The 17,269-nt window shown below is 39.1% G+C and overlaps 1 protein-coding gene across 1 annotated transcript; it reads left to right on the top strand.

Moving 5' to 3' along the window:
• Positions 1-15,905: 15,905 nt before the first annotated feature.
• LOC121773880 (B3 domain-containing protein Os03g0212300-like) lies at positions 15,906-17,269 on the top strand. Its single transcript, XM_042170800.1, has 5 exons — positions 15,906-15,989; positions 16,145-16,238; positions 16,342-16,597; positions 16,681-16,784; positions 16,880-17,269. Exons 2-5 carry the CDS (start codon positions 16,164-16,166, stop codon positions 17,120-17,122), a joined length of 678 nt encoding a protein of 225 aa, XP_042026734.1. The 5' UTR covers positions 15,906-15,989; positions 16,145-16,163; the 3' UTR covers positions 17,123-17,269.

Raw genomic sequence — 17,269 nt, 5'->3', positions numbered from 1 at the left:
TACATCGCTTTATTCTAATTTTATTTATACAAATATATTTACATTTTTTACTTGAATTACAAATTCACAATGTATAAAAAAAATTGAACCGCCGAACCAGACGAACCGGCCCGGAACCGGACATGCAACGGCGGTTCCGGCGGTTCACGAATCGGAACCGCCGAACCTTGGCCGGGCCGGTTCAGGTTCACTTATTTTTTGAACCGGAACCGGTGGTTCCGAACCGTGAACCGTAGGTTCCTGAACCGTGGTGACGTCTAGCGGTGACCTTTTCCCAAAAATACTTGCGGGTTTGTTGATTCCCGACGATGGGATCGTATGAGACGCTGACCTAAGCGTTGAACAGAGTCATCGTGTCGGCCCGGCTGTATGGATGACGGCCTATATCCTCCTCCTCCTCGGTCGCCTCCTCCTCTTCCTCCATGGCGTCGAATGCGCGACCCCTGGAGCTTCCACCGCCTCGTCTTCCTTCCGGATTGGGTTCATCCGGATAATCCTCCCTAATTTGGGATAATCCCTGCGAATACCTCGAGGCGGAGGGACGAGCGTATGCATCCACATCAAAATGTGGTTGTTGGTATGCCGCCGGCGTCGACTAGCCTTGGGTGCCCGGCATCGACGAACCGGAACCGGAACCACCCAAGACATTGTACATGCCCCCCAGTCGCCAAACGCATTTATGTCAAAGCCGCCGGTGTCGCAAGAGTTTCCGTCGCCGGACAATTTGTGATGAAAATTGGAGAGGTGAGATAAAATTGGAGAGGAAATGGAGATGATTTGAGAATAATAGATGTGTGTTTGTGTGTATAATGAGGATGAACGAGGAGTATTTATAGATTAAAAAAAGAAAATAAATAATTTTTTTTTACCATTCAACGGTAATATTACCGTAATTTTTAATTTTTTTAATTTTTTTTATTAAAATTGAATTTTATAAAAAAATAATTTATTGCATCAGCGTGACGACGCCCACTCGCCAGCCGGCGAGTGGGTGTCACGCCTAGCGCCAGCGCGCGCCACGTGGCGCTGGAGGGTGGCGAGCTGTCGCGCGAGCCGTCCCTCCGGGACGAGACGCTCGGCGAGACGGGACCGGGACGAAAGGTTGCAACGCTGTCTCGCGGCCGTCTCGTCTCTCCGAGACGAGACCGAGACGCGTTGCGGATGCTCTTAGGATTGGCCATAAATATGGAAGAGTTGTATCATTTTGTATAGGTTGAGAAGTTTGAGAATCAAGTGTTCCTTAGTTTTTTACATATCACCAACATCTCATCATTTGTCCTCTCAAATATTTATTTCAAACTAAATTATTCTTCCAATATATATCTTATATTCCAACGATTTCCTCTTTGTTAAATACTACTGGAGTAATATAAATGGATAGATAAATAGTTTTATATTTTCAGATATTGAACTTGATGCTTTTACCTAGAGAATGGAAAGAAATCTCACGGGAAAGAAAATGTCATCCAAAATCTTCCGGAGAGAGAGACTGTCAATTTTGGAGAGGAATTCAGTGTTGATTCCGGCGACAGCTGATTCCGACGATGAAGACTTAGTAGTGCAAGACAGGGGTACAAAATTAGAGAGAAAAGGAAAAAAGAAATTTTACCGATAAGAAAATGTCGTCCAAAATCTTTCGAGATGAGAGAGATTGCCGATTTTGGAGAGGAATTCGGTGCTGATCCCGGTGGTGAAGATTTAGTAGTGAAGGAGAATGGGCAAATCCGAGAGAAAAGGAAAAAAGACATTTGCAGTTAATCTGTAGCGGAAACTCAAGCCTTTCAAGCAATGTTTTTCAATCGGTCTTGTTTCCAACATCAATTATTGTTTTTTTTTTCATGTACATTTATGTTTATTTATTTATTAACAGCAAAAAATCTAATTACCACTACGTTGGATTTGAACACTAATTCAAACCAATTGAAAAGACTCTCCTTTAATAAAATGCCTCATGTGTTTTAGGCGACGACGCATAAGCCTCATGTGTTTCTATATTTTTTAATATTTTTTATTAAATGAAGCATGAGACTCATGCGTTTTACTAACGACGCATGTGCCACATGCATCTCTCTATTATACAAAACTTGCACAGCAGAAGGACACATACACGACGAGCAACGAATGGTGTAGCCATGACACACATGTCATTCTTCAAAGCCTTTGGTCTAGCAGGGGGAGGAGCTTTGTGAGTTTCTATTATATTACAACCAATAATAAATACATATAGCAGAAAGAATAACATGGCTGCATCAAATTAATTTCTCTCATGTATAACTAATTCTACTTATGTAGATTTTCTTGGGCTGAAAAATGTAAAGGTGTTGTTTTTCTTCCAGGTATGTAATACTATATGTGATCTCAATTTTAATTATTTGAAGATAAATGGTTAGAGTAAAAAGGTTAATTATGGTAATGCACGATCAAATGGTTTTCTTAATCCTCAACGTGATTGAGGCGATTGCAGTTCTGCTTACATTCAAACCATTTTTGGTGGAACGGACAAGATGAGAGTCCTTCTAAATTTTACATGTGATTCAGTATTAAAATCATTTGTTATTATGATCACACTCCATCTTAAATAAAGGAGTTAATATCCGAATGTAATCTAGATGAGAGCATGCGCAGCGGTGGACGGACGGCGTCCGTCCGTCCGTGCCGCTTGTACGGACAAGCTCCGCCGCCGCTGGCATGGCGCTGCTCGCTGCGAAGAGCACGTCCGTGCCAGCGAGCAGGCGACGTGGCACGACACCGTTGCCTTTGAAATTTTTTTTATTAAAAATCGGTTTTTAATTAAAAAACGATAAAAAAATTCACTTCTCAAAAAAAATATCCGTTTTTTACCACTTTTTAATTTTTTTTTATTTTTCTCCCAAAAATACACATTTTCATCTATAAATACCCCCACTTTCACACCCAAAAAATCACACCAAACTACACAATTCTCATCTTCATTCTCCCATATCAATTCCCATCTTCATTCTCTCATATCCATTCTCATCTTCATTCTCCCATATCCATTCTCAATCTTTCTTCCACTCCTACACCATAACAATGTCTGGCCAAGGCGATAACCCCCCTGGGCTCCGGTTGGAATTTTGAATAGTTCGGTTCACAACCGTTTCCTAGTCTGGAAACGGAATACTCGGCCCCTCCTCAAACCCAAAGTTCGGGCGTTCCGGGTGGCTACCGGCCATACCCAATCGACGACCAAGGTGCCCCCGAAGGGCAATACGGGTGGACACCGAAGCCTAGGCCGACCGCCCCCTCCCAAACTCCGACTCCTCCTACTCGCAGTGTCCGCACACCGTACACTCCGGCGGAGATGGATAAATTATTCAAGGCGTACTTGGAAATCTCCGAAGATCCGGTGGTTGGCACGAACCAATCCGACGATCACTTTTGGTGGCGCATCGCTCGCCGGTACAATGAAAACCGGCCACCGGGAACAGTCGAGCGCAACGAGAGTATGGTGCGCAACGCCATCTTCCGAGCCAACGATGAAATTGGCAAGTTCAATGGCTATTTCCTCCAGGAAGAGCGGAATGCAGGGAGCGGCCGGAACGAGGTCGACTTCATCACTGCCGCGATGAGCACCTACCAATCCATGAACTACAAGCCGTTCAAGTACCTCAACGTTTGGCAGGATATGCGGACTCACCCGAAGTATATGGGAGGCGTAACATCCTCCTCTAGCGGCTCCTCCAAACGGTCAAGGTCGGTATCCATATCCGACGCCGGCTCCGAAGAAGTGGCTAGCCAACTCGCCGGAGCTAACTTGAGTAGTCCCGACGCCGGCCCGAGCTGTTCTCAACGCCGACCGCAAGGAAGGAAGAAGGCGGCGGCGAACCGCCGTCGAGCCGCGGCTGCAACCGCCGGTGCTCCAGTTCCCGCTCCCGTTCCAGTTCCATATGAGCCACCTCCACCCCCACCAACTCGTTGTGGCAGCTTTTGGCCCAACTCAATATGGCCGATAGGTCCACTATGACCCCCTCGCAACTTCTGATGTGAATCAAATTGTACATTTTTATTCCCCTAACTTTACATGATTTATATAGTTTGATGCTTGCAAAAGTATGTTTTATGGTGTAGGAATGAAGCTCGGATGGTGAAAAAGTGGTTCAGAAAGCTCTCAAAATTGGCCACCCGGCCGGGTGTATTTTATGCCTAATAAAATACCCGGCCGGGTATGATGTTAGAACACGAAAATTCCAGCAATTCCTCAAAATTGGTCACCCGGCCGGGTGAATTTTATGCCTAATAATCTACCCGGCCGGGTGGATAAATTATAACTGCAATATTGCACTTAAAGGAGGGATGAGAGAGAGAGTGATTGGACGTTATTTGAGGGAAGAGAGGGGAGAAAAGGTGAGGTGATTGGTTGGAAAAAGAAGTGATTAAAAAAAGGTGTCAGGATGTGACGGTTTTTGAGGAAGAAAACAAAAAGGAGAAGGGAGAGGGAGTTGAGGGACGTTTTTTGATAGAGAGAAAGAATTAGACGACGGCAGAGGAAGAGAGGAAGATTGGAGGCGCAACCATTCAATTTCCATCATCCCGGAGGAGATTTGCTACCATCTACACATCAATTTCATAAGTTCTTCTTGTTTATTGATTGTTGATGTGTAACTAAATTCCTACGTTGCTCTTAGTTTGTGAAAGATGTGAATTACTTTAGGATTCTATGGATTAATGTTTTTCTATGATCTTTTCTACGGTGCTAGTTACTTTGAATGATAATTCCGGCCTGATTTATTATTCAATCTTATCTTTTAGCCAATGTCTCTTTAACTTGGTTAAAAGGTGGAAACGTAGATAAAGAGTTTGAGATTTGTATCGTGTTCAGCATATGAATCTTGGATAAGTTGATTTACATGTCGTTACAATAATTGTTGTACATTTACTATGCGTCTGTAGGAATGTTCAATTGATTTTGTAAATGAATTATGTACGTTGGAGCTTAGAAGTTGGATTAGAGCTTACTATGCGTCTGTAGGAGTGATAATCTGACGAGTACGAATTTGATCTTAGTGTTCAGCAAGGTTAAATTCAAGCATCTACGAACATGTTCAGTGCAAGTAGAATGAACGAGATTTTTACAACTTTCATTAGATTAATCATTAATCCATAGGTTAATTGGTCCGTTAAGTTAATTCACATCTGGAGCATATTAGGAGCAACGTTCTTTATCTCTTGAGTTTCTCCATTTTCGTACCTTAGTTTGTATTTTTTAGTTCATTAATCTTATCCATTCTTGTTAAATAGCCTACGCCTCCCTGTGGTTCGACACTCGAAATACTACAATCGACTCTATACTCTTGCAGATAGATTGTAATATTAGAGTTAATTTATTAAACTTGTGTTAATAATCCATTAATATAAAAGCTCGAAAATTACACATCAAGTTTTGGCGCCGTTGCCGGGGAGGCAACTGGTTATTTAATTTAGGATTCTTTTTGTTTTTATTTTTGTTTAGTTTTCTAACTTTTTATTTTTTGTTTCAGAGTTGTAGCTAGAAGACTAAGTCGAGCCAACGACTTTAAACAAAGGCGTTAGTTGGGAGGCAACCCAATGAGTTTTTAGTTTATTTTTTTTTCTCTTAATAAATCGAGGGTTTTGTTCGCTCAATTCTTTCCTTCGATGTATTTTTATGAATTGAGTATTTTGTTTTCTTTTTGTTGTTTTTAATTTTTCTTTTTGTAGGAGCAACATGGAGATGGGATTCACATTCGAGCTTATGAGGAAGCACACCGACAAAGGAAAATACACCCACCCACCCACCCGAATGCACTATGGATATCACGTCTAGTTTGGGGGAGTCTTCTTTCCCTTTACTTTTTATGTTCTTCTTTGCTTGCATTGAGGACAATGAAGCATTCAAGTTTGGGGGGGTTGTGATTGATTTGTTATGCATTATGCACGTTTATTGGGTGTATTATATGCTAAAGTGTTGTGAATCATGTAATTGACGGGTGCATGCTATATCTTCGGCTTTCTGGTTGGGAAATCTTGCTTGATTTTACTTGATCTTTGAAGCTTAGGATGGATGGAATTTGTGCATGTATTTATTTGAAAGAGCATGTTGTGACTACATCCGATTTCTTGAGTTGAGGAGAGTATGAAAGTCTTATGTCTTGTGGAAATTATCTTGGATTGATTTGCTTTATCGAGTGAACCGCTTGTATTCATTTGTGTCAATGATTTGGGAGGATAAGGCACTAGGATGAACTCCATGGCCAAATGATCACATGCCTAGTCCATCTAATGATCCTCTAGAAGCCACTTTGAGCTTAATTCCCTATTATTTGTGTAAACACTTAGCCAATCACTTAGTCACTTAAATAAGCCGCATTTTAGCCTCATCAATAGACCTTGCTACTATTTGGGTGCTAAGGACAAGTTTGAGCTTTGGTGATTTGAGTTTTGGGTGTTGGGTGGTGAATTGTAAAGTGTAGACATTTTTAGACTTGATGTAATGCATAGGTGAAAAGAATGAAGTTCTTAGAAAAAAAAAAGAAGAAGAAAAAGACGACCTCCAAATTTGCAAAAGTCGAGGTCTTATCAAATAAGGGAAAAAAAAAGAAAAAAAAAAGAAGAAAAAGTTTGTGAAATAAATAGAGCTTCTATTTTTTACGATGTTATCTTGTCTAGAATGATCTCAAGTTTGGGGGAGTGAGAGGTTGGTTGTAATATTTTGATGTTTGATCTTTGGAAGGAAGTTGTAGGAGGGAAGAATTTGGCACTCAAATGTGTAGCCTTCGAGCTCACTATCCATATTTATCTTACCTCATCCCTAGCCCCATTACAACCTTGAATTAAGACCTTGGACCTTATTGTTGACGCTTGTGGATGTTTTGTAAATAACTTGGTAGAGTTAATGAAGTCTGATTTGAAATCCGCGAGTCTATTTGGTAAGTAATGCTTGATGAGTCAATGATGACGGTTTGAGTTGTATGACCACATGTTTGGACTTACTTTGGAATGCACCTTGACTTGAAGTTCTAGGTTGATAAGTGATGGTTCATGAGAGTGGGACATCTTGATTGGAATTGTTGGTGGTTTAGATTTTGTCATTCATGTCTCTACGTGATTCAATCTCATGAAAACTTTTGGAAAAACTTTTGTGAGTTGAGCTTCAAAGTTTTGTGTTTTATGTGATCTTGCTCGAGGACGAGCAAGCAAATAAGTTTGGGGGTATTTGATGTGAATCAAATTGTACATTTTTATTCCCCTAACTTTACATGATTTATATAGTTTGATGCTTGCAAAAGTATGTTTTACGGTGTAGGAATGAAGCTCGGATGGTGAAAAAGTGGTTCAGAAAGCTCTCAAAATTGGCCACCCGGCCGGGTGTATTTTATGCCTAATAAAATACCCGGCCGGGTATGATGTTAGAACACGAAAATTCCAGCAATTCCTCAAAATTGGTCACCCGGCCGGGTGAATTTTATGCCTAATAATCTACCCGGCCGGGTGGATAAATTATAACTGCAATATTGCACTTAAAGGAGGGATGAGAGAGAGAGTGATTGGACGTTATTTGAGGGAAGAGAGGGGAGAAAAGGTGAGGTGATTGGTTGGAAAAAGAAGTGATTAAAAAAAGGTGTCAGGATGTGACGGTTTTTGAGGAAGAAAACAAAAAGGAGAAGGGAGAGGGAGTTGAGGGACGTTTTTTGATAGAGAGAAAGAATTAGACGACGGCAGAGGAAGAGAGGAAGATTGGAGGCGCAACCATTCAATTTCCATCATCCCGGAGGAGATTTGCTACCATCTACACATCAATTTCATAAGTTCTTCTTGTTTATTGATTATTGATGTGTAACTAAATTCCTACGTTGCTCTTAGTTTGTGAAAGATGTGATTACTTTAGAATTCTATGGATTAATGTTTTTCTATGATCTTTTCTACGGTGCTAGTTACTTTGAATGATAATTCCGGCCTGATTTATTATTCAATCTTATCTTTTAGCCAATGTCTCTTTAACTTGGTTAAAAGGTGGAAACGTAGATAAAGAGTTTGAGATTTGTATCGTGTTCAGCATATGAATCTTGGATAAGTTGATTTACATGTCGTTACAATAATTGTTGTACATTTACTATGCGTCTGTAGGAATGTTCAATTGATTTTGTAAATGAATTATGTACGTTGGAGCTTAGAAGTTGGATTAGAGCTTACTATGCGTCTGTAGGAGTGATAATCTGACGAGTACGAATTTGATCTTAGTGTTCAGCAAGGTTAAATTCAAGCATCTACGAACATGTTCAGTGCAAGTAGAATGAACGAGATTTTTACAACTTTCATTAGATTAATCATTAATCCATAGGTTAATTGGTCCGTTAAGTTAATTCACATCTGGAGCATATTAGGAGCAACGTTCTTTATCTCTTGAGTTTCTCCATTTTCGTACCTTAGTTTGTATTTTTTAGTTCATTAATCTTATCCATTCTTGTTAAATAGCCTACGCCTCCCTGTGGTTCGACACTCGAAATACTACAATCGACTCTATACTCTTGCAGATAGATTGTAATATTAGAGTTAATTTATTAAACTTGTGTTAATAATCCATTAATATAAAAGCTCGAAAATTACACATCAACTTCGATCGCACTAGGCCATGATATTGGGTCTCCAAAGACAATTGGGGGTAGTGCCGCCGGATGAGTAGTATCCACGGGGGTATTTTTAGGTTTTAATTATGTAATTTTTAATTTTTAGGAGTAATTTTTAATTTTTAGTATTTTAATTATGTAATTTTTAATTTTTAGGATTTTAATTATGTTTTTTTTATTTTATTTGTAATTTGTAATATTTATTGTGGTTTTTTAATGAATTTTAATATTATGGAAATGTTTTTGTTTAATTGAATTGTGCTCGTCCTAGCGGAAGAGCACGGCTGTGGGTGTTGTCCTCTTGCCAGAGAGCAGGCAGGAATAGTGACGCCGAGCCCACAACCGTGCTTGCTGGCAAGAGCACGATTGTGGATGTTTTGAGACTCGTTCTAAATTTTATATGTAATTCGATGGTATTAAATTTGTTCATGTTATGATCATAGGCACTCTTATCTTAAATAAAACGAGTTAATTTCCTAGCCTAAAAAAATTGTTTTCAACTTAAAATAATATTCTCTGTTACAAACAATAGTCTTATTAGTCTTATTCTATATGAAAGAATAGCTAAGACATTCATTTTACAAAAGTACAATAATAAAAAAAAATTGTACTTATAATTACACCTAAAAAATATACCGCATAATTCATAATCATAATTCATAATTGTATTCCACGAACGTACTTGAAAACTGATGTGAATCAAATTGTAGTCCTTTATTGCATTATTATAACACACTTTTTAAGGTGAAGAATGGACTTACTTTGATATATTGTAGGACAAAAAGTCCAAGCTCTAAGAGAGAGCGAAGAAAGGAAAAAGGTCCGAATCTGAACAATAATCATTCCTCCAATATTATTTTCAAATGCTTCTACAAGGCTATCATTGCATTCAACTTTAAAAAAGCTTCGCATGGGTACCTCGCACGCCTCAATCGGAGTCTGGTAGAAGAAGATATGGTTGTTTACGAAGCCTGCGAATGCAGTGAAAAAATGTGGGACCAGGCGTTTTCTGGGGGGAAACGCCCGCCCGAGCGTTTTAACTATATAGTAGTCGGATGATCTAAAAATGACCTCAAATCTGGATTTTATAAAAATTACTTAAAAACTAACTAATCGTTATAGGAAAATGATCAATACAAAAATTTATCTAAATACAAAATCCAGACTAAATCCAGACCATGAGATTTGACAATCTAATGGTCAATAATTAAATAAAAACACGGAGTGTAATTATAAAGCATTTTTAGGTCATATTATAAAATTTGAGGTTGGGATCATGTTAAGATCATTTTATGTCATCCTTACTATAATGACCTAAAGAAAAACTAACAATGACCTAAATATGATCATCGTGTGCTTGGTTCTGCATTTTTTTTTATTAAGAATGTGTTTTGCATAGATCAAAATATCATTATATCCGCATAAGATGCAATTTTATTGACCATCAGACTGACTCTCATTATCAGGATTAGATTTGCGTATACGAAGATCAATTCTAATTTTAATCAAAATCATATATTAATATTGTCAAACAACATTATGATTTATGGATGTACGAAATGTTTTTTCCAATTTATTAATCATTTTTTATCTTACTTTTATAGTTTATTAACATTTTCTTTTTTCATATTTTATCAATTCCGTAAAAAATTCGTATTATCAACCAATGAGATAATAAGAGAATGTCAATAAAACAAAATTTTGTTTGATTTCATATCTTCAATGCTCTAATTCTAAAAAATGTGAGTGAACAATTCAAATTGCATCGTGAGGCCCAATGTAAATAATAGAAAACGAAGAAGATTCGAACTGTATAATATTATCACCCAGATCAAAAGACTCGGAAAAATAAAAATCACCCAGCTTTTGATTGGGGAAGAAAATATTGGGCTTTTCAATATATATCGATTCAACCTTTCAAGTTCCAATACAGAGAGATATTTTTTTCTAAATGACAAAAACCACACATCACAAATAAAAAATGAATAATGCTATGCGGCCACATTATGGCCAGCCATAAATTAATTAAATAACAAAAAAAATTGATTTTTTTTCAAATTTTTGGTTTAATACTACTTGATTTACTTTTATATCATCTTCATTATATGTTGCTCAACATGTTAGTGTTGTTCTTTCATAGTTTTTGCTCAACTTATTAATACTGTCATTTCTTGATTGTTGCTCAACGTATACAGTAATTCGTGATATTAATGTGTTTTACGTAATAGAATTCAAAGATAAGTATCAACTCACAAGTCCATTCACACACATATAAGTTTATATCGGTAATTCTAATTTTTTTATACATGTAAATGGACTAAATTAACTCTTTATGGCCGGCCACATTATGGTCATTTAGCATCACTCATAAAAAATACTCCTATTTGGTTCCAAATTCAGTATCCGAAGAAGTGCACAGAATGACTCATTCCCAGTCCCAGAATTTGTAACTTCTGTCTCTAGGCCATGCATGCCAGTCTTAGTAGTATTGCTTTATTGAATGTTTAGTCACAGGCTATTTTCATTTTTTTAGATATACAATACTAACCACGCAGTTTTAAACATAATTGAGGCTTTATTTGTGTTAAATTTTGTGATGTTTATGGCAGAGCTGAAGAAAGTGTCCAATTGGAATGTGAAAGAACTGATAATTTGCCAGAGTTCTTCAAGATTTACATGCCTGCTCTATCTTCCAAATTGCTGGTTAGTCCCTTTGTTGTTGCTACTCCTACTTTCATAATAATAATAATAATAATAATTCCCTTGAATAATTCTATTTCTCCTTTGTTTGCATGTATAATAGAGAATTCCTCCAGATTTTGTGGACAAATTTAGCGAGGGCACCCGCAACGCGGGCCGTGGCCGTCGCGGGTTCCGTTCCGGCGGAACGGTTCGCCGGCGCGACGCGTTGCGGCTCGCCAATCCGTTCCCAGGCCGTCCCCATTCCGTGCCGTGAGCCGTGCCGGCGAGACGCGGCACGGCTTGTTCCTCCACGCGCGCCGCCGCTGCCTGCGAGACGTGGCCGCCCCTGCGTCGTGCGTGACGCCCACTCGCCGACCCGCGAGTGGGCGTCGTTAATTATGACGCAATAAATCATTTTTTTTTTAAAAATTCGAATTTTGTAAAAAAAAAAAAAAATTAAAAAATGTGTAAACGGTCATATGACCGTTTTTTATATCCGTTTAACATTTTTTTTTTATTTTCTTATTCTATAAATACACCTAATTTCATCTTCATTTCACACAACTACACATCTATTCTTCCTACATCAACATCAATTCCTCTCCAATTTTCATATTCAATCTCTTCACAAAATGTCCGGCGACGGCAATTACGGTGGTGGCGGCGCCGGTGGGTGGGATCTCAACGCGTTCGGCGATTGGGAGACCATGTACAACACACTTGGTGGTTCTGGGTCGTCGACGCCGGGCACCCAGGGGTCGGCGACGCCGGGTGGGTACCAACCACCCACTTTCGATGTGGATGCCTACGCTCGACCCTCCGGCTCGCGGCTTTCCCAGAGTTTGTCCCAGATTCGGGAGGATATCCCCGTTGAACCCACCCAGGGAGGAGGCCGAGGCGGTGGAAGCTCCAGGGCTGCGTCTGAGGCACCCGAGGAGGAGGAGGAGGAGGAACCGGAGGATCTGGGCCGGCATCCCTACACCAACGAAGAAACAAAGGCGGTGTACACCGCCTGGCTCACCGTCTCGTACGATCCCATCGTCGGGAATCAACAAGCCGCCAAGTGCTTCTGGGAAAAGGTCCGTGATGTCTACCACCAGACTAAGCCGAAAGGGGCCCGGAAGCGCAAATATACAATGCTCCGTGCTCACTTTGGCCGAGTCGACCTACAGGTCAAAAAATTTTGCGGCATCTACACGGCCGAAGCGGCGAACTACCAAAGCGGAGCTTCGGGCGCCGACATTCTGAGGGCGGCTTTGCGCGTCTTCTACCAGGACACCGGTGTACAGTTCAAATATGTTGATATTTGGCAGCTCGTCAAGGACGAGGAAAGGTGGGCCGGCGGTGTCCGCTCGAGCTCGGGCTCAACCTCAAAGCGCACGAAGCACACGGCGACCGGCAACTACTCGTCTGGTGACACCGGTGAGGCCGGCGAGGGTGAACCGCAGGTGTTTGGGGGTACGGGGGATCCAACGCCCGGCGAATACGGGGGATCCAGCGTTGGGCGCCGTCGGCCGCAAGGGACGAAGGCGGCGAAGGCGGCTAGAGCGAGGAAGGGCCGAGGCGAATCAAGCCAGTCGGCCTCGGGATCGGGCTCGCGGGGACGCTCGGACACACTTATGGTGGCGTACATGACCGCCACAATGGCGGACACTTCCCGCTTCTCGTACGCCCAATTCACGGCCTGGTGGAACGGAATTGTTGCTATGGCAGCACATCTTGACCTTCCGACTCCCCCTAAACCTCGACCGCCTCCGGAGGATGATTCGCCGGCAGAGTAGTTTTTTAATTTTCCCACGTTTAATTGTGTGTTTTTTATTGTGTGTTTTTATTTTTTTAGGATTTTAATTGTGTGGTTTTTATTTTTTTAGGATTTTAATTGTGTGGTTTTTATTTTTTTTAAGTTGTAGTTGTAATTTTTTTTAATGTTGTGTGTTTTTTAATCAAGTGTGTTTGTTTTTTATTAAAGTGTGTTTTTTAATTGAATTGAGTTGGAAATAAAAAAAAAATGAAATTGAATGAATAGTAATTTAAGGAACGGTTAAGGAACGGTTAAGGAACGGAGGGTTGCAGGTTCCGTTCCTTAGTTAAGGAATGGAGTAAAAAAGTACAGTGGGGCCCTCAAATAGTGGTTTAAGGAACGGTATAGGAACGGTATAGGAACAGCGTTGTGGATGGCCTGAGGATATTCCGACAAAATGCAGGATAGAAAGGCGAGGGGGAAGAGAGATGAGTTGGGAAGTTGATATGAAGAAAGTGAATGATTGTTGGTTTTTGGAAAAGGGTTGGCCTAATTTTGTAGATGAAAATTCCTTAAGAGATGGTGATTTTCTCACATTCTGTTATGTTGCTAAATCCATCTTTCATGTCCAGATTTTCTCACCAAATGGCTGTCCAAAACGAGGTCAAACTACTTCTCAATCTATTTGAAATTAATTTGCCTATTTAATTTATTTGAAAATAAATACAGTAATTAATATATGCAGAAAATTGTGGGATTTATAATGAGACAAAGCCAGTGTCACATATCAACGGATTCCCTAGTTTTGCACATGTGATAACCAAGACAAAATTAAAGAAGGGGTATTTGGTGAGCTTATTATATTTAGAGCTATTTAAATGCTTGGGTTATTCATTAAATGGTTGATTATATATGCAGTATTTACCAGTCACGTTTTGGAAGGCACACATGAATGTGGAAATAAGAGCTCAAATGGAGGTTACTCTTTGGGTGAAAAAGAAAGCATGGAATGTGGGAATAGTGAGATATGGTAATGGAATTCGACTTCAAAAAGGTATGGTTAAGTTTTGGAGAGATAATTCAGCCAAAGTTGGGAATTCATGCACTATTCATCTCATTGATACCAAACACCTCTCTTTCATGGTCACTTTTGATTAAGAAGAGATTGTTGGTTTCATTCCACATTTCTTCTGATGATGGATGGCATTGTGTTAGTTATCCAACATAACTCTCCCTCTCTCTCACTGTATGTACTTTTTCAAGTTGGGATTTTGTGCAGTTGTGTAAATTGTTGTGGCATGTACTCCCTCCGTCCACGAAAAATAGGGCACTTTGTGAATGACACAAGTTTTAATGTAGAATTAGTAAAATAAGATAAAAGGGAAAATTATAAGAGCATCTCCAAGGGAAAGGGTAAATGAAGAGGTAAAGAAAATAACTACCATATTTACCTCTTCTTGATAAAATTTAATGCTCTAATGGAAAAGGTATTTAGGGAGGTATTATACCTTCTTTCATTTTGAGAAGGTATTTTACCTCTTCTTGGAAGAAAAGGTAAAAAGTTAATTATTTTTGTTTGTCTTCTTAATTTATCTTCTTTCTCTTGGAGTCCATTACTTTTTAAGAATGTATAATTTTATCATTTTGAGAAGGTAAATAGGTAAATGAGAAATATTTAAATGAGAAATATTTACCTTTCTCCCTTGGAGATGCTTTAAGTGATGTTAGAGCATCTCCAGTGGGCGGATGTCCCACTCGGACATCCACTAGGACTTCCCAAAAACACCACCTGCCACGTCACTAGGACTTCCCATCCCACTGCCACGTCACTAGGACATCCCCTTCACAATCCGCCCTTCCCATCGCCCTTCCCACTATGACTTCCCGCAATAAAAAAATCACAAATTCACAAATAAAGCAATTTACGTTTACGGAAATAAAATTTCAACACGAATACGAACGGGAAAAATTAACAACTTCATTTAAAAAAAACATACATGATTTAAAAAAAAATTAATATACCGGACGTCCGACCCACGCCACAATGGCGGACGTCCGCCCGCCCGTCGCCCGCACGTCCGAAGACATCCGACGTCCTTACGGGACGTCCGTATCCGAGTTGAAACGCCACAATGGCGGACGTCCCGGTCGCCCGTCGCAGAAGTCCGACCGGACGTCCGCCATTGGAGATGCTCTTAATGTCTTATCTTTTTACGTATATCCATCATGGCTCACAAAATAATTCTTTCGAGTTCAACAAATCTTATTGGAATTTGTGATCTATGCAAATTGTGTCAAATTTGCATACGGTATCTTATGTCTTGGTATTGATTTTGCTTAGCATTGGATTATTTGATAGACTAGTGAAATTCATTAAATTTGAATTAGTATGTTACTATCAACTACTTTGCTAATTAATCAAATTAACTAATCATTATATATCCGTATAAGATGCATTTTTCTTGACTATCATATTGACTCTCATTATCAAGATTTGGTCTCTGTATATTAAGATCAATTCTTATTTTAATCAAAATCATATCTTGTTTTTATGCAGGCCTGTCAAATCGGGTACCCGCGGATACTCGATCCGAAAATTTCACACCCGATCCCGAATTTCCTGAAATCTAATTCTAACAAATGCTCTAATTCTAAAAAATGTGAGTGAACAATTCAAATTGCATCGTGAGGCCCAATGTAAATAATAGAAAACGAAGAAGATTCGAACTGTATAATATTATCACCCAGATCAAAAGACTCGGAAAAATAAAAATCACCCAGCTTTTGATTGGGGAAGAAAATATTGGGCTTTTCAATATATATCGATTCAACCTTTCAAGTTCCAATACAGAGAGATATTTTTTTCTAAATGACAAAAACCACACATCACAAATAAAATACTCCTATTTGGTTCCAAATTCAATATCCGAAGAAGTGCACAGAAAGACTCATTCCCAGAATTTGTAACTTCTCTCTCTAGGCCATGCATTCCAATCTTAATAGTATTACTATCATAGGCTATTTTAATTTATGAGATATACATATAGTACTACTAACCATGGAGTTTAAAACATAATTGAGGCTTTATTTGTTTTTGATTTTGTGATGTTTATGGCAGAGCTGAAGAAATTGTCCAAATGGAATGTGAAAGCACTGATAATTTGCCAGAGTTCTTCAAGATTTACATGCCCGCTCTATCTTCCAAATTGCTGGTTAGTCCCTTTGTTGTTGCTACTCCTACTTTCATAATAATCATAATAATAATAATAATTCCCTTGAATAATTCTATTTCTCCTTTGTTTGCATATAAAATAGAGAATCCCTCCAGATTTTGTAGACAAATTTGGTGAGGATATTCCTACAAAATGCAGGATAGAAAGGCGAGGGGAAAGAGATATGAGTTGGGAAGTTGATGTGAAGAAAGTGAATGATTGTTGGTTTTTGGAAAAGGGTTGGCCTAATTTTGTAGATGAAAATTCCCTAAGAGATGGTGATTTTCTCACATTCTGTTATGTTGCTAAATCCATCTTTCATGTCCAGATTTTCTCACCAAATGGCTGTCCAAAACGAGGTCAAACTACTTCTCAATATATTTGAAATTAATTTGCCAATTTTATCTCAAAATAAATAATTAATATATACATATATATGCAGAAAATTGTGGGATTTATAACAAGACGAAGCCAGTGGCACGTATCAACGGAGACCCTAGTATTTCATTTGTGATAACCGAGAGAAACTTAGAGAAAGGGGCTTTGGTGAGCTTATAGTATTATATTTACTATTTAGTGCTACTTTGATGTTTGGGTTATTCATTAAATGATTGATTGTATTTGTATATGGTGCACTGCAGTGTTTACCAATCGCGTTTTGGAAGGCACACATGAATGGGAAAAAAGGACCAAGAATAGAGGTTACTCTTTGGGTGGAAAATAAATCATGGAATGTGGGAATGGTGATATACAATGATAGTAATATTCGACTTCAAAGGGGTATGTTTAAGTTTTTTAGAGATAATTTTGTCAAAGTTGGGAATTCATGCACTTTTCATCTCATACATACCGAACACCTCTCTTTCATGGTCACTTTTGAGTAGGAGAGATTTTTTGGTTTCACTCCCATTTCTAATTCCATTTCTTTTGATTTTGTGCACATGTAAAGTTGTTGTGGTATTATGTACTGTATTTTGAAGTGATGTTAATTTCTGATCTTTCTACAAAATAATTATTTCGAGTTCAACAAA

This window comes from Salvia splendens, chromosome 17, assembly GCF_004379255.2.
Source record: "Salvia splendens isolate huo1 chromosome 17, SspV2, whole genome shotgun sequence".
NCBI classification, from domain to species: Eukaryota; Viridiplantae; Streptophyta; class Magnoliopsida; order Lamiales; family Lamiaceae; genus Salvia; species Salvia splendens.
Note: the sequence above shows the minus strand (reverse complement) of the source record. Positions and strands in the feature narration are given on the sequence as shown.